Source organism: Peromyscus maniculatus, chromosome 9, assembly GCF_049852395.1.
Source record: "Peromyscus maniculatus bairdii isolate BWxNUB_F1_BW_parent chromosome 9, HU_Pman_BW_mat_3.1, whole genome shotgun sequence".
Lineage (NCBI taxonomy): Eukaryota > Metazoa > Chordata > Mammalia > Rodentia > Cricetidae > Peromyscus > Peromyscus maniculatus.
In genome coordinates this window covers 100,821,505-100,848,758 of record NC_134860.1, presented here as the reverse complement: position 1 = coordinate 100,848,758, position 27,254 = coordinate 100,821,505, and the positions used below count along the sequence as shown (strand labels likewise).

At 36.0% G+C, this 27,254-nt stretch overlaps 1 protein-coding gene and 1 pseudogene across 32 annotated transcripts in view; one reads left to right on the top strand and one right to left on the bottom strand.

The window, feature by feature from the left end:
* The window catches only part of Mycbp2 (MYC binding protein 2), a 245,859-nt gene that overhangs the window by 116,746 nt on the left and 101,859 nt on the right, over positions 1-27,254 (top strand). For 29 of the 32 annotated variants that reach the window (XM_076545493.1, XM_076545510.1, XM_076545507.1 and 26 more), the window contains 11 exons: positions 949-1,083; positions 2,683-2,766; positions 5,445-5,541; positions 6,658-6,850; positions 7,224-7,498; positions 12,402-12,623; positions 15,294-15,485; positions 20,509-20,715; positions 21,761-21,892; positions 24,639-24,817; positions 26,490-26,632. In XM_076545493.1, coding sequence (XP_076401608.1) covers positions 949-1,083; positions 2,683-2,766; positions 5,445-5,541; positions 6,658-6,850; positions 7,224-7,498; positions 12,402-12,623; positions 15,294-15,485; positions 20,509-20,715; positions 21,761-21,892; positions 24,639-24,817; positions 26,490-26,632 — 1,859 coding nt within the window. The remainder of the gene's footprint in view (positions 1-948; positions 1,084-2,682; positions 2,767-5,444; positions 5,542-6,657; positions 6,851-7,223; positions 7,499-12,401; positions 12,624-15,293; positions 15,486-20,508; positions 20,716-21,760; positions 21,893-24,638; positions 24,818-26,489; positions 26,633-27,254) is intronic. The other 3 variants (XM_076545490.1, XM_076545488.1, XM_076545484.1) reach the window with 1 other exon arrangement.
* LOC143267453 (uncharacterized) lies at positions 16,367-17,929 on the bottom strand (annotated as a pseudogene).

The window sequence follows — 27,254 nt, the reverse complement described above, 5'->3', positions numbered from 1 at the left end:
ATAAATTGTGATGCCTTTGATAAAGAATCGCCTAGATTTTCTTCATTAGCTTACTAGGCAGGCCCCAACTTTTATGGGTAGCATTTGTGTCTTTTTTATTTAGTCCTCATTTATCCATCGTAATGCTTTAACAAAGCAGGATCCCCTCTTGTGGACTTCCCCCCATGTATCTTTTCACACAGATCTGTTCATAGCATGTTCCTTCTTCCTTACTGCTCTGTCTTTTTCTCACTGTCAAGACCAGATAGTTTCTCTGGCTCTGCCACGTACCAGGTAGTATTACTTTTAGATGTCATTTTCTGTTAAATTATTAACTTTCTTTACGTATAGTTTCTGTTCTCTGTACTGGGCTCAATTCCAAACACTATCTGAATTAATTGTCACCAGGCAACTCAAGTAACTAAACCTTTCCCCCCTTTTTATTAGTTAAAGGTTTTTATTGGAGGGGATTTCATACATGAGAATGATGTATCTACACATCAGCATCCAGATAAACTGACACAGAAGACACAGAAGTTACTACAGTAACTTGACCCAGATCTCTAAGCTAGCAAGTCATCACCCAGGATCCTTGACCAGAGAGCCATTTTCTTGACATGCTACCCCTCAGAACACTTAGCTGAATAAATAGCCCACAAACTAAGGGCAAAACTCCTTGTCTGGGTAAATTTTAATGCTTTAAACAATTTAAAATATTTTTCTTGTTTTAATTTGAAAGTTTTATAAAATTTAAACATATTGTAGACTCCATAAAGAAAATAACTTGATCTTCTAAACATAAGGAACTGAAACTTGTTTTAGTGTCTGAACTTTAAGATTCTGTTAGAATGAGATTCTTGTTTGACAAGAATCTTAAAAAAAAAAATCATGGGTTTTGGTATAAGGTAGTTAAAAGTAACTACATGTACCAGACAAGTGCAAAGGTATTTGGCTTCTTAATTTCTCTAGAGAAAAATATGCAATGATGTTTGACGAGCCAGTTCTCCTGCAAGCTGGATGGTGGTATGTAGCGTGGGCTCGAGTGTCAGGTCCCAGCAGTGACTGTGGCTCTCATGGACAAGCTTCTATTACCACAGATGATGGGTAAGTGTAATGTTGAGTTTGACTTACGTAACTCTTATTTTGGTTTGTGAGATCTTGTTCTGAAATCTCACAGAGTATTAATATAATTGCTAAAAATTAAATTTATGTAAACTTGTGTGTTATACAACCAAATATACTAAATGAAAATCTAGACAGAAGGAAGAAGACTGCATTATTCTTGTCAGATGGTATATGTGTCTTTCTGGGTATTGAATTGTTTATAAGCTCTATAACCTAATTAAAGATTACATAGAGGAAGGGTACAGGATACTGATGAATTTGTGTAGATATATACATATACATATATATATATATATATATAAACATGTTCATATTCAAATTAGATTGATACAGCACAATCAAATAGTTTGTAAGATTCAAAGTTTCTGTCATATGAAATGATATTATCTTAATTAAATGCAGAGGAAAATATACTACTTTCAGATTAGGAAAAAAGCTCAGCCAGTAAAGTTTTTACTACACAAACATTAGGATCGGAATCCAATCCCTAGAAACCTTGTAAAAAGAAAAATGTGATGTGGTAAAATTCACCTTTAATTCTAGCACTGAGAGAGCAGAGACAAGTACACCCTGGAGCTTGCTGGTGAGCCAGCCTAGCCTGCTTGAAAAGTTCCAAGCCAGCGAGGGAGAGACCCTTTCTTAAAAACAAAGCAAAACAGTGATTGGCTCTTCAGGAGTGATACTCAAGGTAGACTTCTGGCCTCCATGTACACACATACACAAGTGCACAAGCACCCACAGGAACATGCACAAAATAACTAGACACTTCTGTGTACATTATTTCATTTGATTCCCTCAATAAGTTTTGAAGCAACTGTTCTCATTCACACTCAGTAAATTAGAGAAATAAAATGGGAAAGCAATATTCTTAGAATAATGGTGTAGTTACCATATACAGAACCCAGCCTTCTTTCTACTCTACTAGTTTGATCCTAGTGTTTGAAAATACTAGGATTTGTAAGAGAAATTAATTCTTATTCTTCTTGAACATGGTAGTATAAAAGGTACATGCTAATTTTTTAGGTGAATTCCATGTTGATGACGATGACTATTTAAGGGAAGTTAAATCTGCCATATGATGTTTCTCTTTCAGCTCACTGTTAGATTTTTGCTAGAACTGCATTCACCCAGAATTGCATGGTTGTTATATATAGTCCATTCAATTTGGAATATTGCGACACTTGGAGGAGGCTAAAGTCCCTAAATGTATCTATTTAAGTGCTTTCATGCGTCGAAGTGGAAATCTTTAGTTCTAAGCTGACTGCTGAGGTGAAAACCAAGCTGAAGGATGGGAGGCAAGAGGCTCCAGACATCTAGGAGTTCCCATCAAGTTCAGTCCTTCGTTTTGTTGATAATTCAGCAGCTATAAATCAGGGCACTACTTTTTCTATGTGATTCTTTTCTTTAACAAATAAATAATGTTCGTTAGCATAAAATTTGAAAACATTATGATTAAATTCATAATAATTATTACATTATTAATTTCCTTATTAGTAACTTTCCAAATTATTAAATTCCTTTTTAACCTTAGAGCTTGTCATTTTTGGTGTCATACTATTTTCCTTTTTTATCTTTTAGAGTTGTTTTCCAGTTCAAGAGTTCGAAGAAGTCAAATAATGGTACCGATGTAAATGCTGGTCAGATACCTCAACTGTTATATAGGTATTTAAACAGTTTTATAGTTAACTAATACAATTTATTCTTTTGTTGTGCTGAAATAAAATCACTATAAAATATAGAGTATAATAATGGAGAAATTATTGAAACATTAAACAAATTAAAGTTTTTTGTTGCCTTGTTTGTTGGGTTTGGTTTTTCGAGACAGGGTTGCTCTATGTAGCTTTGGTGCCTGATCTGGAACTCACTCTCTAGCCCAGGCTGGCCTCGAACTCACAAAGATCCCCCTGCCTCTGCCTCTCGACTGCTGGCATTAAAGGCGTACACCACCACTGCCCAGCTTGAACAAATTAATGTTATACTGGTAAAATATAGCTAGTTAAAAATATTTAGATAGTATTTAGTAAACTTTTATGAACACTTTCTATATCAAACTTAATTTAACATTTTGCATGACTCAGGGTATCAATATTATAATAATAACAATATGCTAATAGCTGTTTGTTTAATCTTATTGATTTTAATACCAATTTCAAATTGTTATAAACTAATAAAGTATGTCTTAGAAAATGTAAGGTAGAATGGGAGGATATTTTAGACGTGGACCTAATCAATTTATTGTAGTTTTTCTTTTCTTTGTGCTCGAGATTAAACCTAGGTTCTGACACATTTAGGCAAGCAACCCAATCCTCTGCTTTGTCTCTAGCCTGATAGTCTTACATGATTTATTTTGTGAAAGAACACATTAGAAAATCTCTTATTAATTTCTAGTTTTAGCTGAAATAGTAAAACATTCATGTTGTTTATTATATTTAACAATAAGAATTTCAATTAATTCACAGTAATTCAAAGGTGTATTGACATATGTCATATGCCAATGTATTTGTCTATTTTTAGATTACTTATAAACCCCCATTAACAATGTTTTTTCTTACTACACATAGTCCCCAAAAGTAGAAGAAATAACTTTCTTCCATGTCTTCTCTTGTAGTGATCACTAAAAGAATTTGAATGTTAGAAACTTCATATTTCTCCAGAAAGAATTTTTTATTTTTACATTATCTATTGTAGCCATTTTTTTTTATCAGTAGCATTTTGTCTGTTTGCTTGTGAGCCTTGACCTTTAACAGCTGAGCCATCTCTCCAGGCCAAAAGTACTTTTAGAACATAACAAATCGCACTGGAGTACTTTTATGGACTACGGTTGACTATATGTACATTACTAGGGAATATGACTTTTTATGTTTTTAATGGTAAATATTAACCTAAATTATTTCACTATGACAAAATGTACATTTTAATATATTATTTTTATTAATTCTTTGGAAATTTCACAATATATTTTGATAATGTGTACTCCATTCTTCCCTAAACTTATTCCTGATCTACCCTTTCATGCTCCTCTTTTGCCTTTCTATTATCTTTTTCCTGATTTCTTAAGATACAGATTTTTTAAAGGTGAATTTTCATTCTTTATAATATATACACTTAAGCCTGCAATTTTTTGGTAATTCGTTGGTTGAATTTTTATAATCTTTCGTGTATACTGATTTTAATATTTAGTTACTCAATATTTTATACTTCATATATGAACACTATATTTATATAATTTTTAATCCTCCTTCTCCCTTTCCATCTTGTACTGTGGCCACCATTCCCTCTTAAATTCATTACCTCTTCTTTAATTATTATCGTTATACACCCTCCCACACACACATACACATACATATGTATGTATGTATGTATATATATGTGGATAGGTTTGTAAGTTAGTAGGTAGAGAGGTAAGTAGATAGCTAGGTAGGTGGGTAGATAGATGATATATAGTACTGAATCCATTTATTGTTGCTTTCGTGAGTTTTAGTGCTGACCATTTGGAATTGGATAACCTATCAGGAGCTCTTCCCTGTAGAAAACTGATTTCCCCTCTTTCAGCCACCATTGATTATCTGTAGTTATTCATCTGTTGATAGGATTATGGGAGATTTCTCCCATCCGCATTGACAGGTGTCAATGTGCAAGTCTTACTTGAATAACCATATTGTTGAGATTTTGTGGGCGTAGCTTCCTTGTCATATCTAGAAGATACTGTCTAGAGTCAGGCTTCCTGGTCCCCTGTCTCTTAAAATCTTTCTACTCACTCTTACATGATTTTCCCTGAGCTTTAGGTGTAGGGTTGCATTGTAGATATATCACTTGGAACTATCATTTATTCTCTGCCAATTGTGGATCTCTTTAATAATTTCCATCTGTTGTGAAAGAACCCACTGAGTCCCATTTGTACTTTCCATATGCTCCTGGATGTGGGGCCATTTACTGGAGCATGGTTGGCTTACAAGAGGTCACACCCCTAAAGAAAACCTACCATTCTTCTCTCAGGAGTCATCATCACCTGTCCATAGCTCCTCCCTCCTCCTCCATAATTGAATGGTGACTGGCTTGATCTCAGCTGGTACTGTGCAGGCAATCAAAGCTGCTCTGTATTCATGAGTACAGCATTGCTATCCAAGTTTAGAAGAACTTTTAGCTCCTGTCCATCCAAACCTCAATCTTAAAATCTTTCTCTTCTCTCTTCTACAATGATGCTTAAGTCTTGGGGGTAGTGGAGCTAATGTAGATGTTCCATTTGTAGCCGAGCATTCCAACAATACTGAAAAGGTACATAAAAAATTGTCATTAGTCATTGATTTGAACGTAGTATATTGTTTATCTTCTACCACCAGACTCCCAACCAGTGATGGCAGTGCTTCCAAAGGCAAACAGCAAACTAGTGAGCCTGTACACATTTTAAAGAGATCTTTTGCAAGAACTGTCTCAGTGGTAAGCCATTTTTTAGATTTTCAGCATTGCTACCCATTGCTGAATTTTAATTCTAAGACTGTCTCAGCATAATTTTATAAATTCAGATTCGCCTTTATTTTGGTGTTTATTTTTTTGGCAAAGAGAATGTGTACTTTTAAATAGTGGAAAAGTAAAAATGTTGCCAGTAATTTTACCATGCTCAGCTGAATTGGCTTTTCTGTATCTGAAATAACTTGTAACTTTTCTGACTAGACACTTACCCGCTAAGCAATGAATTTGTTATCTTTTTATTAAGATCAGGACTGTTTTGTTTTTGTGGGGAAAAGTAAAAATGTTGCCAGTAATTTTACCATGCTCAGCTGAATTGGCTTTTCTCTATGTGGAATAACTTGTAACTTTTCTGACTAGACACTTACTCTGCTAAGCAATGAATTTGTTATCTTTTTATTAAGATCAAGACTGTTTTGTTTTTGTCCGTTCTAATAATTTTTATGTGTGTATAAATGGCCTTGTGATCATTAGGTTATTGAAATTGTTTATATAACAATTGTATTCAACCATTTATTTTACATTTTCATTTATATATCATGCCAGCAATCATCTGGGCCTTGGTGAGGACTGGGGAGCAAAGTAGTCCACTCTAAGATACTATAGTGTTTGCCATCATGTATGTGTGATGGTTTTTAGACCATCGAGAACTGCAGGGAAAGCCAACCCTAAAAAAACAAAATCCAAATAGTAATTTTTTGTTAGTAACTTCAACTCAACTTTTCAAGCATTGGTTATAGCTTTTATTATACATCTTAATATGTAAGTAATTTATATATAGTGATATAGGTATCACTGATTTATAGTATTTTAACACTACTTTAAATTGTTATACTGTATTGACATAATTGCAAAGAAATATGTAAATTATGAATTGCTTCTTTTGTTCTCTCCATATTTATAAGATAAATTAGCTAGACTGGTAAAAGGAAAATGTAAATATGTATACATGTATTTTATTTCAGCTCTCAGAACTCAGCAAAAAAAGTTCAAGATAGTTTTGAAGTGGCATGCCTTTATTCTCTTGTATTCACACTACAATGTTATTTTAACTAATTAGTATATGTTTTTCATATTGTGGATTAGGAATGTTTTGAGTCATTGCTAAGTATTCTCCACTGGAGCTGGACCACCTTAGTCTTAGGAGTTGAAGAACTTAGAGGATTAAAAGGGTTCCAGTTCACAGCCACACTTCTAGATTTAGAGAGACTACGCTTTGTGGGGACCTGTTGTCTGCGGTTATTGCGAGTCTACACCTGTGAAATATACCCAGTATCAGGTATGGAAATTTAAAAAAAAAAATTGGAAAGAAATCATTTTAGAGATTAAGAAAATTAATATAGAGATAGCCAAGTGTTTAAGATTCCAAGATACCTTTAAGTTGCTCCCAGAATTAAAAGAGAGAAAAATGTTACTTTTAGATTATATTTATCAAATGGGAAAATTTCAATCACTAAGTTAGACTTAAATACTCATTCCAGTTCTTTTTTCTAGGTAGATATTTTTTTAAATTATTTTGTAGCCCATTTAATCTCTAAGCAGTTTCATTTCTGGATTTTGGTGTTTGGTTTATTTTATACAGTAAATGACTGAATTATTATTTATAGTAGTACATACTTTGGTTTATTAGCACTTTTCTTATTTTCTCAAAGCTACAGGAAAAGCAGTTGTAGAAGAAACTAGCAAATTAGCAGAATGTATTGGAAAAACAAGAACTTTGTTAAGAAAAATTTTGTCAGAAGGAGTTGATCATTGCATGGTGAAGTTGGATAATGACCCTCAAGGATACCTCAGCCAGCCCTTGAGTCTTCTGGAAGCTGTCCTTCAAGAGTGCCATAACACATTCACTGCCTGCTTTCACTCTTTCTACCCGACTCCTGCCTTACAGTGGGCTTGCCTTTGTGATCTCCTGAATTGTTTGGATCAGGTAATTTAAATTTATAAAATGTTGGTTGAAAATAAAATATATTGCTTAATGTTCTGCAAGAAAATGAATTTAAATGCTCATACTTTGTTAATTACTAAAGGTCAGTTAGGAAATCTGCTTCATGTGTGTCACTTGTATAGCTAAAATTTAAAAATTTGTTTCCTTCTCTGGTATTATCTATTTGTTAGAAAAATTTCAGACATGTTTACGTAACTGCTGACTTTTTCTTTCAGTCTATAGGTGAAGTTATTTGAGAGTGGTACGGGGAGAATATAGTGACTGTATGAAAACAAATGGCCCTTGGTGTCTCCACAGATGTAAGAACGGGAGAGGGAAATGAGTGAAGGACATGCTGACATTCATTCACTCATGAAGACACCAAATCACAGACTTTCAAAGCACTTTGCACAAATGCTTTACAGAGCGATAGGGCAGAAAGAGACATTGGCACTGATAGTTGGGGACTGCAGTACTCACGTTGCAGTAATTAACAATACAGCTAGACAAAAAGATGAGTTAAGGTGTTAAGGATTAAGTTATAATATTAACCATCTTGATCTTTACAATTTTACTTTTATTTTTAATTGTATGTGCCTATGTCTGTGTGTGTGTATATATACACACACATACATACATACATACGTGTGTGTGTGTGTGTGTGTAGGTGAGTAGAGGAACCTGAAAGGACCCTTGGAGCTGGAGTTAGAGCCAGTTGTAATCCATTGAATATGGGTGCTGAGAACTGAATGTTGGTCCTCTGGAAAAAGTTAGTGTCTTAACTGCTGAACTGAACCATTTTTCCACCCCTACCTTAATCTTACTGACATTTATAAACTACAGTATGCAGCTTCAGAATGCATATTTTTTCCAGTACACATAGAATGTTCAGCAAGATAAATCATATACTTTGACATACATAAATCTAGTAAAATTTAAAACATTAACATTTTAAAGAACGCTGGCTGCACATCCAGAAGACCCAGGTCTTATTCCCAGTAATCACATGGGTGTTCACAACAGTCTGTAACTCCAGCTCCAGGGCCTCATTCATCACTTCTGGCTTCCTAAAGCTCCAGGCTCACATATGGTGCATAGTCTTACATGCAGGCAAAATGCCCATGCATATTAAAAGAGGGGGGAAAAAAGACTTCAATGAGTCTAGTCTACATAGCAAGTTCAAGGCCTACCATACCTCAAAAATAAGGGCAAAAGGAGGATCTTAATTGCCTTATATCCATTAAAGAACAGAACTCATTATTTAAAACTTTCCCACAAACAAAAACTTCCTAACCCAGATATTGTCATCTATAGAGTCTTTAAACATTTATAAAGAATTAACACATTTAACAACTTCCTTCAGAACACATTGAAGGTAACTGATGACATGCCTGATAATCAAACCTAACGTATTATGAGAATAATAATAGACAAATATCACTGAGACATAGTTATTCTGATAATACTACTGAGTTAAAAAATCATAAATGCGGTATCATTACCAAGGTGTATTTATCTTGAAATGCAGGATTAACACCTAGAAATCAATAGAATTTATTGGGCTGGGCTATGATTGAGTGGTAAAGTACTTTCCTAGCACAAATGAGAGTTCAATTTTCTATACTGGGGGTAAAAAAAGAGTTCATAGTAACTCTTTTAGTAACTCAAAATAGAGAGAAAATTATATTATACTTTCAATACCTATTTAAAATACATTTGACAGAATTAGCAGTTAGTCAGTGGTACAAACTTTGCCAATAATGATGTAATGAAACATCCCAATCTGATAAAAGATCCCTATGAAGAATCTGTAACTAACATCTTACTTAATGGTAAAATGATATTGTATTGAATGCTTTTCCAAATTTGGAAACAATATACTAAGTGTGAACAATCCACAGCTAACATCCTACTTACCAGTGAAATAGTGAATCTTCCTTCTTGGAAACTTGTAACTAGAGTTTTCCTGCCTGGCCCACAGTCAGGACAAATCTCTCTCACCCGCCAGTCCCACAGCTCCTCAGACCCAATCAAGTAAACACACAGAGACTTATATTACTTATAAACTGTATGGTTGTGGCAGGCTTCTTGCTATCTAGTTCTTCTATCTTAAATTAACTCATTTCTATTAATCTATAAGTTGCCACGTGACTCGTGGCTTACCGGTATCTTAACATCTTCTCATGGCCTTAGCTTGCAGCGTCTCTGTGCCTCAGCCTTCCACTTGCCCAAATTCTTCTCTCTCCTTGTCCTGCCTATATTTCCTGCCCTGCTACTTGCCAATCAGTGTTTTATTTATTAACCAATCAGAGCAACACATTTAACATATAGAACATCCCACAGCACTTCCCCTTTTCTTTCTTTCTTTTTTTTTCAAAAAGAAAGGTTTTAACTTTCACATAGTAAAATTACATATAACAAAACAATTATCAAGCAAGAATTACAGTTACAATAGCTAGTCTATAATATCTAGTCTATTTGTATTTGGCAAAATTAAAGAAGATATCTATCCTATATTTGTGAGTCTAATGTTTCATATCTAACTTATCTTTTATCATAACTGAGGAAAATATAACTAGTCTTCAACTACATCAAAGACTCCAGAAGGATATACTATTACATGAGTAACAGGAGAAGGATGCAAGCAACTTTTGGGAGTCTTGCAGGGTAGAGAGAGACAGCTGGCAGCCTGGAGAGTCACCTAATGTTCCTTTGTAAAGTTGGGGCATCTGTCTTCAGCCCACATGCCTAGAGGATCTCAGTCATTCCTCTCTGTGTCCTGTAGAATGTCTGGCAGTTTCCTCTGCGAAGCAGGAACCTGAAGGACCATTTTGCCAAGCAAAGTTCAGTGGTCACCTTCCTGTGGGTCCTGCATGTCCAGTTGATCAAGCAGTCCAGGCAAGAACAGTTTCTTGCCCAAATGGCTATTTTTGCCAAGGTGAAGATACACTCCATATGGAGTGTCTTCGATCCCCATCCTCCTCTCTGACGTAAATCGGTGCTGCCAGGAGCAGACATGTTTCATTGTCCAGAAAGTCTAAAATTTTAAAACATTTTAAATGCCATATTCTGAAGGTCTTTGAAGTGTTTGAAGATTACCTATCTATCTGAAAAATATCTATGTATACCTAGAAAACTTAACTAACATGGCTACAAGTATGATTATCATAGATGACTAATTTATTAATCTACTTTTTAATTATCCATTACAATTTTAAATGAGCTGTACAAACATAATACCTTAAACAAGAGTAAAAATATACATACAGTATAGCGAAATTAACTTTAAATTTGTATCAATAAACTAAAATCTATACCAATGTAAAACATTTCAAACAAGTTGTTGCTCTTTAAAAGTAGGTTCAGCAATCTACCCTTTTATCCTATCATTATCTATACTATCCCCTATTTTTCTTTAGAAAGAGATTGCATTTATAAAAATATTGCGTTTTCCCTGTCCCACACCAGAGGGCTCTTCTGATATGGGAGACAAGAATCTCTCCATCTTTTTTTTTTTTTTTTTTTTTTTTTTTTAAGCAATGTGTTTGGGTTTAGAGGAGTGAGCCAATTCCATCTCCAAAGCCAGCTTGTTATATTTGGGAATTTGGGCGTAGCTTCTCGTACTACTTCCTGCTGGAGGGGGGTGCTGTATCTTATGGGGACACAAAGAAAATTTTAGGATTATGGAGTAGTCCATGTACCAGAAACACCTGAATTCCACCAGTGTCATGTCATGATTCAGGATTTTGAATTCTGGAAATTGTTGATGTTTTTTAAATTCAGCTGTCCATTCTTCTTGGCTGTGTATATATGGCTTCATCTCAGCATCCTGTTTTTCTCCACATCCCTCTATTAAATGCCAGTCTACTATTGAGAGGTGTGAGCTTAGTTACTCTTCAAGAATAACTGTTTCAGCTGCTGTTCCATTGCACATCAGAAGCCACTGGCCCACTGCTTGTTCAGCTGCCTTGGAAGAAAAGGGCACTGTACCTTTTCTGGATTTCGAAGGCCACTTCAGGGATGGTGCCATATTGTCCTGGCCTCAGAAGATGCCTTTTGATAAAACCTCAACTACACTTGTCTTGGCAAGAATTCGGTAGTCCTTTGTGTTCTTGCCGCTTTTGATCATATTGTAATGGAAATGATAGTGTCAAGTCTGTACCCTGCTATCCTCTAATTCATTAGCATCAAAGTGGTACCCAGTCAACTTTGATCCATATAAGGACAGTGTATGTTACTGGTACTTCCCTAGAAGAAGAATATTGCCTGGCCTAATGGGTAAATTAAGTACTCTCACCTTGCAGTCTCCCTTTGCTAGGCTAGTTTTTGCAACTTTGGATCGATATGATATGTTGCTTTGCTTTTATGCTCGACTGGTAGCACAGATATTTGAAGAACTAAGTAATGTATGCATGATTTTTGTGAATTAGGATTTCCTAGGTTGATAAGTTTAAAACTTTTGAAAAATTGTCCAGATGTGCTAAGATTTCTCTATAAACTAAAGTATAGTCACATAATTTTGTGACCTTAGTAAAATGGTATTACAGAAGTGCAATTTGTATTATTCATTTTTGTCAAAAGTAGTTTTAGTTCTTACAAAATAAGTGTTTTTGATAGATTCTAATGGGAATCTTTTCACATCTCACATTGAAAATGATGCTAGGAAGAACTGATGACTATAGAGATGTATAAATATTAATTTGCTGTAGGACTGGAAGTAAGCTTTCCTTTCATCTACTTCTCCCCATTATTACTAGATAATAATTTAATTATGTTTTAATGTATTGATGTGTTCTTATCCTTTAATAAAGCCACTTAAATGATTGAGTAATAGATAATTTTGGTGTATTTGTAGAAACTTGTTTTCTATTGATGCAATATTTGAGATTCTTTTTGCTCTTAAAAGGATATCCAGGAAGCTAACTTTAAGACCTCCAGTAGCCGCCTCCTTGCAGCTGTGATGTCAGCTCTGTGTCACACCTCTGTGAAGCTGACGTCTATCTTCCCTATTGCATATGATGGAGAAGTGTTACTGCGATCCATTGTTAAGCAAGTCAGCACAGAGAATGACTCAACACTAGTTCATCGGTTTCCACTCTTGGTGGGACATATGGAAAAGCTAAGCCAGGTACGCCTTTTCAGAAAGCTTTTACATTGGAGAAATAAACAACAGTCCTTTCAGAAAGCTTTTACAATGGAGAATAAACAGCAGTAAGTGGGAGACATGCATAAGTTTGGTGCCTCATCTTCCTTATTGAAAATTATATTTGACAAACAATCATCTGTTTTATGATAAGAGCTATGCTCTAATTCTCATGTTTACCTGAAAGATAAGTATCTTAGTTACAATTTCTTTGTTCCTTTGTTTTTTGAGACAAGGTTTCTCTTTGTAGCTCTTGCCGTACAGGAACTTGCTCTGTAGGCCAGGGTGGTCTAGAAATCACAGAGAGAGAGATCTGCCTGCCTCTAACTCCTGAGTGCTCAGATTAAAGGGATGCACCACCATGCCTGGCTAGCTTACTTACTATTTTATTGCCATGATAAAACACCATAACCAAGGCAGCTTATAGAAGAAGCACTTGATTGGGGGTGGGGGGTGCTTACAGTTTCAGAGGGTTCATGGTAGGAAGTGTGGTGACAGGCAGACATGGCACTGGAGCAGTTGTAGCCTTGTACATCTTGATCCACTGGCAGCAGGCAGAGAGAGACTGGGTTTGGTATGCACTTTTAAACCTCAAAGCCCACTTCCAGTGACACTTCTTCCAACAATGCTACACCTCCCAATCTTTCCAAGCATTCAAACATGAGTCATTTCTATTCAAACTACCACAATAAGCAATTTATTTTAAATGACAACTCACTTGTAAAAATGTGAGTATAAAGTAAATAACTACATAATTGTTTATTGCTGTATCATATGAAAGTAAGTTACAAATAACATAAGCAATCTTTTCAGTTCTGAAGTATGATTGGGAAAATGCCACAGTCCATAAGGGTGTTTGCCACCTTGCACAACAACTTAAGTTTGATCCACAGCCTACATGGTGGAAGGGGAGCCTACACTCACACATTGTCCTTTGACTCCCACATGTGTGCCGTACACACCCCACACACACAATAAATAAATGTATTAAATATAGAAATAAATAACTACGAAAATGGGTTCTATAAAATAAACATTGGAAAACAAAAGACATAAGAAACATTGTTTAGTAACTGCTTTTGCACTGTTAGAAAGCACTCTAGAACAAAATAAAAGACATATTTTTGTAAAATCCCTGTAGAAATTTAAAGTATTATAAGGACCAGCATCAGAAAACCTCAGCCTTTCTAGTAGTTATTAATGAATGTCAGGGAAAGAAATACTGAGATAGCAAATTGTTTCTAGAAAATTAGGAAAAGTTAAAATTTTTTCTTATAAATTACTGTGCTGTGAGATTATGAAGAAATATAGTTTCCTTATAGATGGATTTTTACAATTTAAATTAGTCTGAATATCTCTTTCTTTCAACTTTTTAACAAGTATTTATTGTGTGCTTATTTGCTGTCATTTTAATTAGGTTGTAGTTGAAGTGGGTAAAAAACTAAGCATACCTTTGAATTCAGTGTCCGCAAACTACCAGATATTTTTAGATGATAAATTGTCATTTCACTACTTCATGTTGTCAGTGTTTTTACAGGGAACTGGAATTTGCTAAAAAGAATGTTTAGAAACCTCAATTAGACCCTTAAATGTTCATTACTAAGTGAAATAGCTGAATTAGGTATATTAACTTGATAGAACTTTATTCAGCCATTTAAATGGTATATTTATATTTGATATCAAGGCAAATGTTTAAAAATTAAAAATGTATATAAAGAGTGGTGACTATATAAAATGTCTAGGCAAAAGGCTACTTATTATAAGAGAAAACTGAGAAAAAAGTAACACAGGTGACGATTTGGGAATATTCTGCTATTTTCTGTCGTGATACTTTGTGCTCTAGCAAATAAAGCTTGCCTTGAGATCAGAGTATTGAGCTAGCCACTAGTTAACCATAGAGGCCAGGCAATGGTGGCACACACCTTTGTAGATGTAATTCTGAACGATCTTATTAAATATGAAACACAGATCAAATACAGAAAAGCCCGGAGATCGAGTAGCAGCCAAGAACTAAGACCAAGATCACCTTCTTATCCCTCACTGCCACTGTCATCCTTCCCCTCTGAAAGAGACCTACTTCCTGTGTCTGTATTTTTATTGACTTTCTGTTCTGCCTTCTCATTGGTTGTAAACCCAACCACATGACCTCCTAGTCATTGCCTGTCTGTATAGACCTCCAGTTCTTCTATGGTTGGTATTGAGATTAAAGATGTGTGCCTCCAAGCTGGCTATGTCCTTAAACACACAGACTCTGCCTGCCATGTGATCGGATTAAGGGCATGTGCTACCACTACCAGACTTCTGCTAGTTTTTTCTTTCAGAAATTAAATACAGTAGTAGTTGTAAAAGAAGTATCTGTGCTTGATTTTTATAGACTCTGAAATCTTATCTTGTAGAAAGAGTTTTTAAAATGATGAATAATTGCCTGCCTATCATGAAGATAGACACAGTTTATAAACTGCTATGTAGTTAAAATAAGAAAATAAGTGAAAATGTCACAAAGCTAATAAAAACATATCATGTAAATTATGAGTTAAAAAGAAATAATTTAGGTCTAGAACTTTAGGTTATGATATGGGAAGAATTTTACAGCTGAGAACTCCTGTGAGGCAAAGTAAATCAATGCTTTGCCCTCTCCCTTCTTACATGTCACAGAGTGAAGAGAACATCTCGGGGATGACAAGCTTCCGTGAAGTTCTGGAGAAGATGCTGGTCATTGTTGTGCTTCCAGTGAGAAACAGTCTTCGGAGAGAAAATGAGCTCTTCTCCTCACACTTGGTCTCTAACACCTGTGGACTACTGGCCAGTATTGTCAGTGAGCTGACGGCATCAGCCCTAGGATCTGAGGTAGAGAGCTGTGTTTCAAAACTGGATAAACAAGCACATGTTCCTGTAGAATCGTAATGCTTGCTGTCTCTTTAAGACACTGGTCTATAAAGGCAGCCAGATCTCATAGCCTAACAAGATCGGGCCTCAGCCCTGACAACTCTGTGTGGGACACATAGGAAGCTGTGCTGTTTTGCGGCTTTCTCACCACTAAAGTATGGTCCTTCGCTAAACAGCACTCTGCCACACACACACACACACACACACACACACACACACACACACACACACACACGAGGGATGATATAAAAGTAAAGTATTCTCCTTTGTCCAGGAGATTTCTCTAGATTCTCCCCTGGGCTTCTTCCCACCCCATCTACCCCCATCACCCTATCTATGGTAGCTTTTTCTTTTATTTAGCACTCGTAACAAATCTCCTCTCTAGATTTTTTTTTTTTAATTTACACCAGAATTCATGATTTCATGTATTTGAAGAGAAGTATGAAATCTAAAAGGATTACATTATCATTTAAATTTATAAGTCTTTTGTCCATAATTATTTTTAGAGCTGACGATCGAACACAGGGCCTTGCGCCTGCTAGGCAAGCTCTCTACCACTGAGCTAAATTCCCAACCCCTCTTTTGTCCATATTATTTGACAGGTGTAAACAAAATAAAAAGCGATATTATAATGCTTGAACATATTATTGACACATTTTAATTTCTTTCCAAAATAATTAATCTTGTGTAATTGAATGTAAGTATGTTGGCTGAAGATCATACCAATTCATATATATTCAGATTTACTTTGGTATGAGTACTTTTCAGATCCTCATAGTCTAATGTTATATTCAAAGGCTTTGAGAGACCAATTACACACTAAAATTTTACAGTTACAGGGTTGCTCTGTGTTGTGGCTAGGCATTACCACATTGATTATATTCATAGGATTTCTCTCCAATATGTGTTCTATAATACACTTGAAGATGACTGGGCTGTGTAAGGGAATTACCACAATGTTTATATTCATAGGGTTTCCCTCAGTTATGTATTCTTTCATGCAATTGAGAAGCACTATGATGAACAAAGGCTTTCCCATACTGATTACTTTCATAGGGTTTCTCTCCAGTATGTGTTCTTTCATGCCTTTGAAGAACACAGTTTTGAGCAAAGGCTTTACCACACTGATTACATTCATAGGGTACCTCTCCTGTATGTGTTCTTCTATGTACTTGAAGATTATGGGGCTGTGCAAAAGGCTCTATCACATTGATTAAATTCATAGGGTTTCTCTCCAGTATGTGTTCTTTTATACCTTTGAAGATCACTATAACATGCAAAAGCTTTACCACATTGTTTTCATTCATGGGGCTTTTCTCCCATATGTATTCTTTCATGCAATTGAAGATGATTGTGACGAGAAAAGGCTTTATCACACTGATTACATTAATAGGGTTTCTCTCCAGTATATATTCTTTTATGTACTTGAAGATAACTAGACTGTGCAAAGGTTTTACCACACTGATTACATTCATAGGGTTTCTCTCCAGTATGTGTTCTTTATTCTTTTGAAGAGTATTGTTTTGAGCAAAGGCTTTACCACACTGATTACATTCATTGGGTTTCTCTCCAGTATGTGTTCTTTCATGCAATCGAAGAACACTATGACAAGCAAAGGCTTTCCCACACTGATGACATTCATAGGGTTTCTCTCCAGTATGTGTTCTTTTATGTACTTGAAGATTTTGCGGCTGTGTAAAGGCTTTATCACATTGATGACATTCATTGGGTTTCTCTCCAGTATGTGTTCTTTTATGTACTTCAAGATGACTCGGCTGTACAAAAGCTTTACCACATTGTTTACATTCATAGGGTTTTTCTCCCGTATGTGTTCTTTCATGCAATTGAAGAGCACTGTGTCGTGAAAAGGCTTTACCACACTGATTACATTCATAGGGTTTCTCTCCAGTATGTGTTCTTTTATGTACTTCAAGATGACTGGGCTGTGTAAAGGTTTTACCACATTGATTACATTTATAGAGTTTCTCTCCCACATGTGTTATTCTATGCAATTGAAGAACTTTCCAATGAGCAAAGGCTTTTGCACATTGATTATATGCATAAGGTTTTTTAACAGTATATGTAGTTTCGTGCATTTGAAGGTGACTGTGTTGTGTAAATGTTTTACCACATTGATTATATTCACAGGATTCCTCTCCAGTATGTGTTTTTTCATGCCTTTGACAATGACTACATGCAAAGGCTTTACCACACTCAGTATATTCATGTGATTTCTCTGTAGTATGACTTATTTCATACCTTCCATGATCTTGAGAACTTTGGCAGTGTTCTTCAATTTCAAGATCATCCCAGTTGTAACCTATATCTGTGAGGTTCATATAGGTCTCCACCATCACATCTTTGTAGCGATTCCTCTGTGAAGGATCCATCAATGCTCATTCTTCCTGAGTGATGTCGACATGCACATCACTATAGGTCACTGCATTCACAAAGAGGCCTGGGGTTCCTCCTGGTCTGCAGCACCTTTGGTGAGGTCCGTCGGTAGCCGGCACTTCAGGGGTCACCTTTACGACTCCCCAGAGAGACTGCCTCGTCTCTGGACAGCCTCCGCCAAGCACACCACTGCTTTTTGAGTGTGCTTGGTAGATTACTCTTCCTGAGACTGGGTACCCAAGGGCACCAGGTCTTGTATAATATTTGAGGGACCATCCTTAATATTATACATCCCAGGGGCTCAGGAGAGAGAACTACTAACGGCGAGGACTATTTTCAGGAAATATAATCTCAGCACACCGAGTTCTGTAGTCCACTTGCTTTAATTCCTCTGGCATAACATCCTTTATACACAGCTTCAGTTCTGTTCTCATGTCTAGCTCCTTTCTTGCCTGATTTCTCTATATTTATCTACTGTCCCCTCTAGGTTCTATCTTAATTCCTTCATCTAGTTCTGTCCCTTCTAGGTTCTCATCTATCTAGTTCTTTCCCCTATCAGCTCCTCTCACATCTCCTCTCTCATCTGGCTCTTCCTCATCTTGTTCTTCCCCATCTGGCTCTTCCTCATCTTCCATCTCATTCCTCTAGTCCTCTCTTTTAGCCCTCCATTCTAGTTCTTCCCCATCTCATTTTGTTCCTCTCAAGTTCTTACCCATCTAGTTCTTCCATTCTCTTTTCTCCTCTCTAGATTTTAAAGGGAAGCTTCGCTTTCCTCTTAAAACCCCGTCATATTGTCTCTGACATGATACACATTCTTTTTAATGCTTACCTACTTAAAGACCTGAGCATGGCTCCCATGATCACATTGGCCTTTGCACTAATAAAGCTCATTTCTGATAGTCATTTCAGAATCCCAGCACTTAAGAAGCAGAAGCAAAGTGAAGCTAACCTGGGTCATTTAAGAAGACCCATTTCAAAGTAATAAATAAGCAAATAACAAATAACAGCAGGCATATTTAGCTTTCCATGTTATTTCTTTATTCATGTTTTGGATTTTTAGAAACTAATTTCCAGATAGGTCAGAAATAAGTATTTAGAAAGGAGAATGTTCTTGTTTAAAAAACAAAAATCCAGGGCTGGGAAGATGGTCCAGCAGGTAGGAGTGCTCCCCTATGTACAAATTCAAGTATGTCCATGTGTCTGCACCTGTAAATCCAGCACTGTAGGGGACAGACTGGCGGATCTTTGGCTCTTTATGCTGCCAGTCTATCTCCACTTTTAATAAGAACGCCCTGTCTTTAGTGAGTAGGTTAGTAATAGAACAAAACACCTGGTGTCCTTTGGCTTTTGTGTATGCTCATGCACAGGGTATACATACACACAAAATAACAAAAAAAATCATTTTTTCCTTCCTGTTGTATGATCTACTCATTTTATTTTTACTTTTTAAGACTCTCTCTGTGTCTCTTTCTCTTTCTCTCTCTTTCTCTCTCTCTCTCTCTCTCTCTCTCTCTCTCTCTCTCTCTCTCTCTCTCTATGTGCTATGCATGCATGTGTATATAGAGGTATACCTGTGTGTGTATATATGTGTAGAAACCAGAGATTGATGTTAGATGTCTTCCTCTGTCCTTATTGAACATATTTATTGAGACCCAATGTCAAACTCATTGTGGGAATCATCTGTTGGCAGACTCTTTGTCCAGAGAGGCCCAGGTTATCATCTACCCAGCTAACCTACTGCTGGGGTTACAAATATGCTGCCATTCCAGCTTTTAAATGGGTTCTGGGGATCATACCACAGGTCTCCATGTTCATAGTACAAATAGTATTAACAGAGCCATTCCTCACTCAAATCCATCTTGTAACTGCTCCCTTATTAATATACCCAGGTTATCAAATTATGTTAAAGTATGTAGTATCTTCTTAGACCAGGTTCTTATCTGCCACATTATATAACTCCATGAGCTTGCACCAGTTGTTTTATTGCTAAATGATAAGTAATGCTCTGAAGCCAGGCTAGTAATAGTAAATACACGGTACTCAAAGAAGAAAAAGTGCCAAAGCTTTGCTCTGTCTCTGGTTACGTATACAAGTGCATATGAAAATGGGGCAGAATCTTACTTAGTCTCAACTATACCATAGTTCTTGTAATTGTGATAAGATATTCATAAATTAAACTATATCATTGTAACAGTGCTTGTGTGTATAGTTCAGTGTTAGCAAGTATACATCTTGTTCTGTAGCCAGTGTAACAAAATTCAAGATGTATCAAATATTAAGTGTTTATAAGGTCACCTTGAAACATTGATGGGTGCCTGACATTTTATGAAGTATAATATTTTCTCTTTCCACTGCCTTTCTTAACCATGTTTGATAACTTACTTGAATGCTTTAACTGATTTTGATGCTTCTGTTTTTTTGTTTTACCCCCAAACAGATTGTGGCTTGATTTTGAAAATCCTGTCTTAATATAAAATTTATAATTCAAATGAATGTTTAATATCTAATATGTATCCATTAGATACTGTGTTTCAGTTGTTGCTATTAATACTCAGGTTATCAACTGCTGATGGAATTGTGTTGTTCACAGGTTGATGGACTAAATTCTCTTCACTCTGTAAAAGCCAGTGCTAACCGATTCACAAAAACAAGTCAGGGAAGGAGTTGGAACACTGGAAATGGATCCCCTGATGCCATCTGTTTCGCAGTAGACAAACCTGGAATCGTTGTGGTTGGTTTCTCTGTCTATGGAGGAGGTGGCATACATGAGTATGAACTAGAGGTCTTGGTTGATGATGTAAGTATCACTCCTGCAGCATTTTTCTTGCTGTGTGGTTATCTGAGTTTACCATTGTCAAGGCATGATGGTTTCAAACCTTCAGAAGTCTTAACGGATCTCCTGTTCGTGGACAACATTAAATCAGAATCAAAAGACTTATTTTACATGATTGTTTGAAGGCATCTTGGTATACTTCGGCCTTATTTTATTTTTTATTGTTTTGCAATTTCTGAAAGAGAGATTTTAAGTGGAATTGAAAACTAGAAAGTACATAGCTAAGCCTTTTATTCCACGTCTTGTATACATTTTTTCTGCTATTGTCATTTTTCTGTAATTCTAGAACAGTTTAAGTTTAGATGGATACTATCCCCTCTAGCAAATAAAAAATTTTATTAGAATGCTAATGGAAAATTCTTCCTAAAAGATAGTGTTTTTGATTATAGCTATATATTTCTCTATTATCAACATTATTTTAAATACTTGAAAACTACAAAGTTTAATATGAGACAGGAAACATGAAAATAAGTTTCTTGTAAATAGCATATGTTTAACTAATTTATTTGAGCAATTACTTTTAATTAACATCTACTTCATTAGACTGTTTGTGCAGTCTCTCCATAAAGATACTCAAACACTTCCAAGACCTAAAAGAATACTAGTCAATTTATGTTTTAATCTCTTCGGGAAACAAGATAAAAAGTGAATAGCTTAGAGTAGCAAAATCTTTCTTTAGAAATGTTAATAACTAATTTCAGTTTTTTAATACATTTATTTGTGAGAGTGTGCATGCACACATGCATCCATATTCTAAGGTACATATGTGGAAACCAGAGAGTAACTTGTGGGAGCCAGTTCTCTCCACCATGTGGGAAATCTCAGAGATCAAACTGAGGTTGTCAGGCTTAGGGACAAATTTGTTTACCTGTTGAGCCATCTCTACCAGCCCATGACTAATTTTATATATAAGGCAGTAAACTGCCTAAAGACAATAATGGATTATAATCAGATTTGTCCTGCAATAAAGTTAAGCGTCTTATGAATTTTGTTTTTATATATTCGTTAGAGTGAACATGCAGGAGATTCAACGCATTCTCACAGATGGACATCTCTAGAATTAGTCAAAGGAACTTATACAACAGACGACTCACCCAGCGACATAGCTGAGATCAGACTTGACAAAGTTGTTCCTTTAAAGGTAATTTCACCCACGTTTCTTTTTTAACTAAGAGGTAATGTTATACAGTTAAAAATAGGGAAAAGCAGGCTGGAGAGATGGCCCAATGATTAGATGTGTGTACTGCTCTTACAGAGGGCGTGAGTTTGAATCCCAGCACCCATGTTGGGAGGCTCACAATCACTAGCAACTTCAGTTACAGAATACCCAATGCCCTCTTCTGACCTCTTCAAGTATCTGCACTCGTGCATGCACCCCTAATATACACATGCATATACACCCTTAAAAATAAAAGTAATCTTTTAAAAATATATTGAAAGGTAGTCCATGAATCTCGGTGTTTACTATGGCTTCTCCTAAGTTATCTGTTATATGCTGCTTTCTTGGTATTGTACTGTATTGTGTTCTGTTTTTGCACATATCAAATTCTAGTATACTAGGAAAAATTGTTAGGTTTTATTGTCAGATAGCTTTAGAGTCGGGGTAAGACAGACTTAGCTTTTTAAAAGAATTAGTACAATATAATAAGTACGAAAGATGCAGAGTAGTTTTTATTCCTTTTCTGACATGCTACATCATTCTCACATATGAGATTTATTAAATCTGGCATATTATCATTTTAGCACTTTGAGCCTCTTCTTTTGGTGAGGAAGCCGAACATCCATACTGCATTGTTATACTGACTAAGTAATTCCAGCAGAGAATATGCCTCTATGCGTAGCATAGAATTGAAACTGATTAGGTATTAGTCTGCATCTTTCCAACTTATATTGCACTAAAAATGCTTCAAAGAAAAAATGTGGTCTTAAGAGTTAATATTAATGGGGCCACATAGGTAGCTCAGTAGTTAAGAGCACAGGGGATCCAGGTTCTGTTCCCAGCATCCACATGGTGGCTCACAACCACCCATTACTTCAGGTCAGGGGATCTGATGACCTCTTGGAACTACCCAGGCACAAGGGATGTACACAGTGCACATACATGCATATATGTAGGCAAAATATTTGTACACATAACATAAAATAAGTAAATATACAAACAAGAGTATTGGGATTTTTCCTTCATATTAATTTTATAAATATAAGTGAATAAATATTATTTTGGAATAGAATTTAAAGTATAAAGTAGACTCATCAGAAACTTCATCAAAAACAGCTTTGATGGCTGGAGTGCTACATCAGTGGTTAGGAACGTAATACTCTTATAGAGGACTGGAGTTCAGTTGCCAGCACCCACATCAGGAGGCTTATTTATCACGTGTAACTCCAGCTCCAAGGGATCATCCGTGATCTTCTATCTGCCATAGCATTTCGCACGCCTGCGCACGCGCGCGCGCACACACACATACACACACACACACACACACACACACACACACACACACACACACAATCTTTAAAAAAAAATGCAGCTTAGATACTGTCCTAGTCATGGTGTTTATTGCTATGATAAACACCATGATGAAAGCACCTGGGGGAAGAAAGGGTTTATTTGGCTTACACTGACACAGTGTAGTCCGTCACTGAAGGAAGTCAAGACAAGAACTCAAGCAGTTCAGGAACCCAGAGGCAGGAGCTTATGCAGAGACCACAGACCTGCCCAGCCTGCTTTCTTATAGAACCCAGAACCACCAGCTCAGGGCTAGCCTCTCCCACATCAGTCACAAAAGAAAATGCCTTACAGGCTTGCCCACAGCCTGATCTTATGGAGGCATATCCTCAAGTAAAGTTCCCTCCTCTCAGATGACTAAACTTGTGTATTATTGGCATAAAACTACCCTCTGGATCATAAAGCATGAGTATCTGTAGCTTTGTTTTGCTACGTACCATGTTCTGTACCATATTCTGGACAGTTTTGCATGGATTTTTTTCCCCGTGTGTGTGCATATTTTTGTCTCTGGGTAAATTTCTCCCCAAATAAAAATGCAATAGACTCACAGTTATTTTTATGTACTTAGAGTTATTTTAAGAATTTAAGCTCATAGAAAAAAATTATTTTATAGTAATATTAGTATTTCAGTCAGTGTTCCATTGCTGTGAAGAGACACCATGACTAAGGCAACTCTTATAAAAGAAAACATTTCATTGGAGCTGGCTTACAGTTTCAGAAGTTTAGTCCATTATGATCATGACAGGAAGCATGGTGGAGTATAGGCAGGCATGGTGCTGGAGAAGGAGCTGAGAGTTGTACATCTTGATCTGCAGGCAACAAGAAGTGAACTGTGTCAATGAGTATAGCTTGAACATAGGAGACCTCAAATCCTACCCCCACAGCGACACACTTTTTCCAACAAGTCCATACCTACTCCAACAAAGCCATACCTGCTAAGAGTGCCACTCCCTGTGGGAGCCATTTTCTTTCAAACCATAGCATTGATTAGTATTTTATGTTTGTAATTAAGCACAGGAATTGCCCATATTTGTTGATAGTCAACTACTAGTCTCACTGCTTACTAGCTATGTTACTTTGTGCAAGTCGTTTAACAACTGGACCTCAGATTCTTCATTTGTTGAGTAATATACTCACCTACCAAGGACACTTGAATTAATTCCGTTAGCTCATATAAAGTATTTAAGGCAGATTCTGTTACTCAAAACACATTCAGTAAATATTAGCTATTAGAATGCATTAAAAACTCATTTAATGAAATTATTTTTAATGACCACAAAGTTTCAGTATATTCGAGTAGTTTACTGCTAGAGTTCTTTCTGTATTCTCTTCTTACATCATGAACAGCTATAACATGCTTTATATCTCCATCTTGAAGGAAAATGTTAAGTATGCTGTGCGTTTGAGGAACTATGGAAGTCGTACAGCCAATGGAGATGGAGGAATGACCACCGTTCAGTGCCCAGATGGGGTGACTTTTACCTTCAGCACATGTAGCTTGAGCAGTAATGGCACAAACCAGACCAGAGGACAGATTCCACAGATACTGTACTATAGGTGTGTGCACTTATAGTTAGAAATGAAATGTGCTAAAGTGGTGTGTAACATTTACTATTGTATAATACTTGCCAAGTCAGTGTCGTAACTGAATTACAAATTTATCCTCCTAGCACATACTTAATTCCTGTGAAGAATCTTCATTTAAAAATGTCAGTTTAGTATTAACTACAAAGTTGAATGCTTTTAAATTTTTTGTTATTTTTTAGTATCATTGAAACTTTTGGTGTTTTTTTTTGTATTGTCATATATGTTGTTGATGTTATATTTTAATTTCTTGATTGTGCTGTAAAATTCAAGTATGATTTACTCATTTCTTTTCATAATTATTTAACCGAAGTTCAGGTAGTGGCATTGCCCTGGTTCTTTTATCCAGTCTGAAGAATAGTCTTATATCTTTTATTTGCTCAGGTTAGCCTCTGAGACTCTACATGATGTAATGGTGGGGTTTTCTTAAAACATTTTAGCAAACTATTTAGTAGGTAAATGGTGGAAAATAAAAAACTATAATCTTTGGGAAAAAAAAACCCTAACTATTCATAACTCATCGCATCTGATTTTTTTGGTATAATAACATACCTGTGTTATTATATGTCTTAGTGTCATTAACCACTTTTGTTCTCAACCTAACTTTGTATCAAATCACTAATATTACTTACGTAGTGCTGCATGTGGTTGCCTCAGCCAGTCACACAGTAGGCACTTTTCCTATCTCTGTTTCACAGAAGAAGGAACTGAGGCTTGAGTGGTTAAACATCTTTCTCAGATCACATTTGTAGTGAATTATGATAAAGGGATTTGTACATAGGAAGTTGGACTCCAGGTAACACACCTGTAAGTCACCATACCAAATATCCTTCTTAAAGATGCTTTCTCTGGTTGGCTGATATATGTTGTAGGTTTAATGTGTTCATAGTAGTCATACAGTTGTAGCCAAATAACCTGGTCATTCGGGATGTCTTTCCCTTGCACCCTACATCTAATTTGATAGTTCTTGACAGCCATATTTGTAAAATGCTCTACCTCTGACTTTTCCTGTCATTCCTGTGATCAGACTGCTGATCACCATCCCCTTTACAGGTAAAATAATCACAGTCTATATGAGTCTCTTCTCTGTTGCCCTTCACAGTCAGTTCTCTGCAATACAATCAGTTATCTGATAAAAATGAAAAGTAGACCCACTGTACCCTTGCTCAGTTTTCTCCTGACTCTTTTTTTTATATGAACTATGAATTTGTCACTCTGACCACTAAACTCTGTATGATCCGACCTGTTTGCCATTTCCTTCAGAAATTTACTCTTTCTCCTTCCATCGTAGCAATAGTTGTCTGCATTCTCTTCCCCAAATTCAGCACCTGGCTCCATTTGTCCTGATACTTTTGTCTCACATTTTTCCTAGACCTTTTGTAATTTATTTTTTAAACACAATTCAGGTCTTTGTTAAATATTAGTTCATCAAAGAGCAACTTAATCTAATATAAACTAACACCCTTTACTTTATACTCTCTGCTTTGTTTGTTCAAAGCCTTTATTGCTTCCTAAATTAACATAGTTACACATATATGTCTTAATTTTAATTGCTTTTTACTTCAAGTTTATTGAGAAACTCTAATCTGAATATAATTCATTAAATTACCAGTGAAAACTATTTTCATGCTTATTCGTGTCACAGGAGTGAATTTGATGGAGATTTACAGTCCCAACTTCTAAGTAAAGCCAATGAAGAAGATAAAAACTGTAGCAGAGCGCTCTCTGTGGTAAGCACTGTTGTTCGAGCTGCGAAAGATCTGTTGCACAGAGCTCTTGCTGTGGATGGTAAGACTATTCTTTTCCTTTCTTTATAGTCATAGTTTAGAATCTGTAATTCTTCTCTGTACATGGTTAATGAAGGGGAGCCATCTTGTAGAATCCCAAAGTGTTTAGTTCCCTATCCATCTATACAAGTATTGATTTTGGATCATTTACACACTTCATACTTAGGAGATTTTTTTTTAGAGTGATCTAAACAGATTACCTGATACTTTTATTTTTTTAGTTTATACAAAATGAGAAACATTCCATCCGATTAAATTGGTTGTTTTGCTTTATTCCTAGTTTTTTTTTTTTTTTCTTTCTGTGTTTCCTGTTCCCGTTAAGTATCACCATTCACCCAAATGTCTGGATAACCTTGCCCATCTCTCAGATCCACTTTTTTAAATTAAGCCTGGGACTATTCCTTCACTGGAAACTCCAGTTGGTTTTTCCTTTCTCTATTTTTCTAGTACCTAGTTCAAGCTGCCATAGTGCAACCTCATATGTACTTTCTCTTGGATAGAAATGTCCAAAATAATCTCATTGCTGCCTTCCTCCTGTTACCTACCTCTTGGTATCTGGGCATCCTCTGTACTGTCAGGAGAATTGTTAGTGTCAAATATTCAGTGTTATCCTTTCCCCTAAA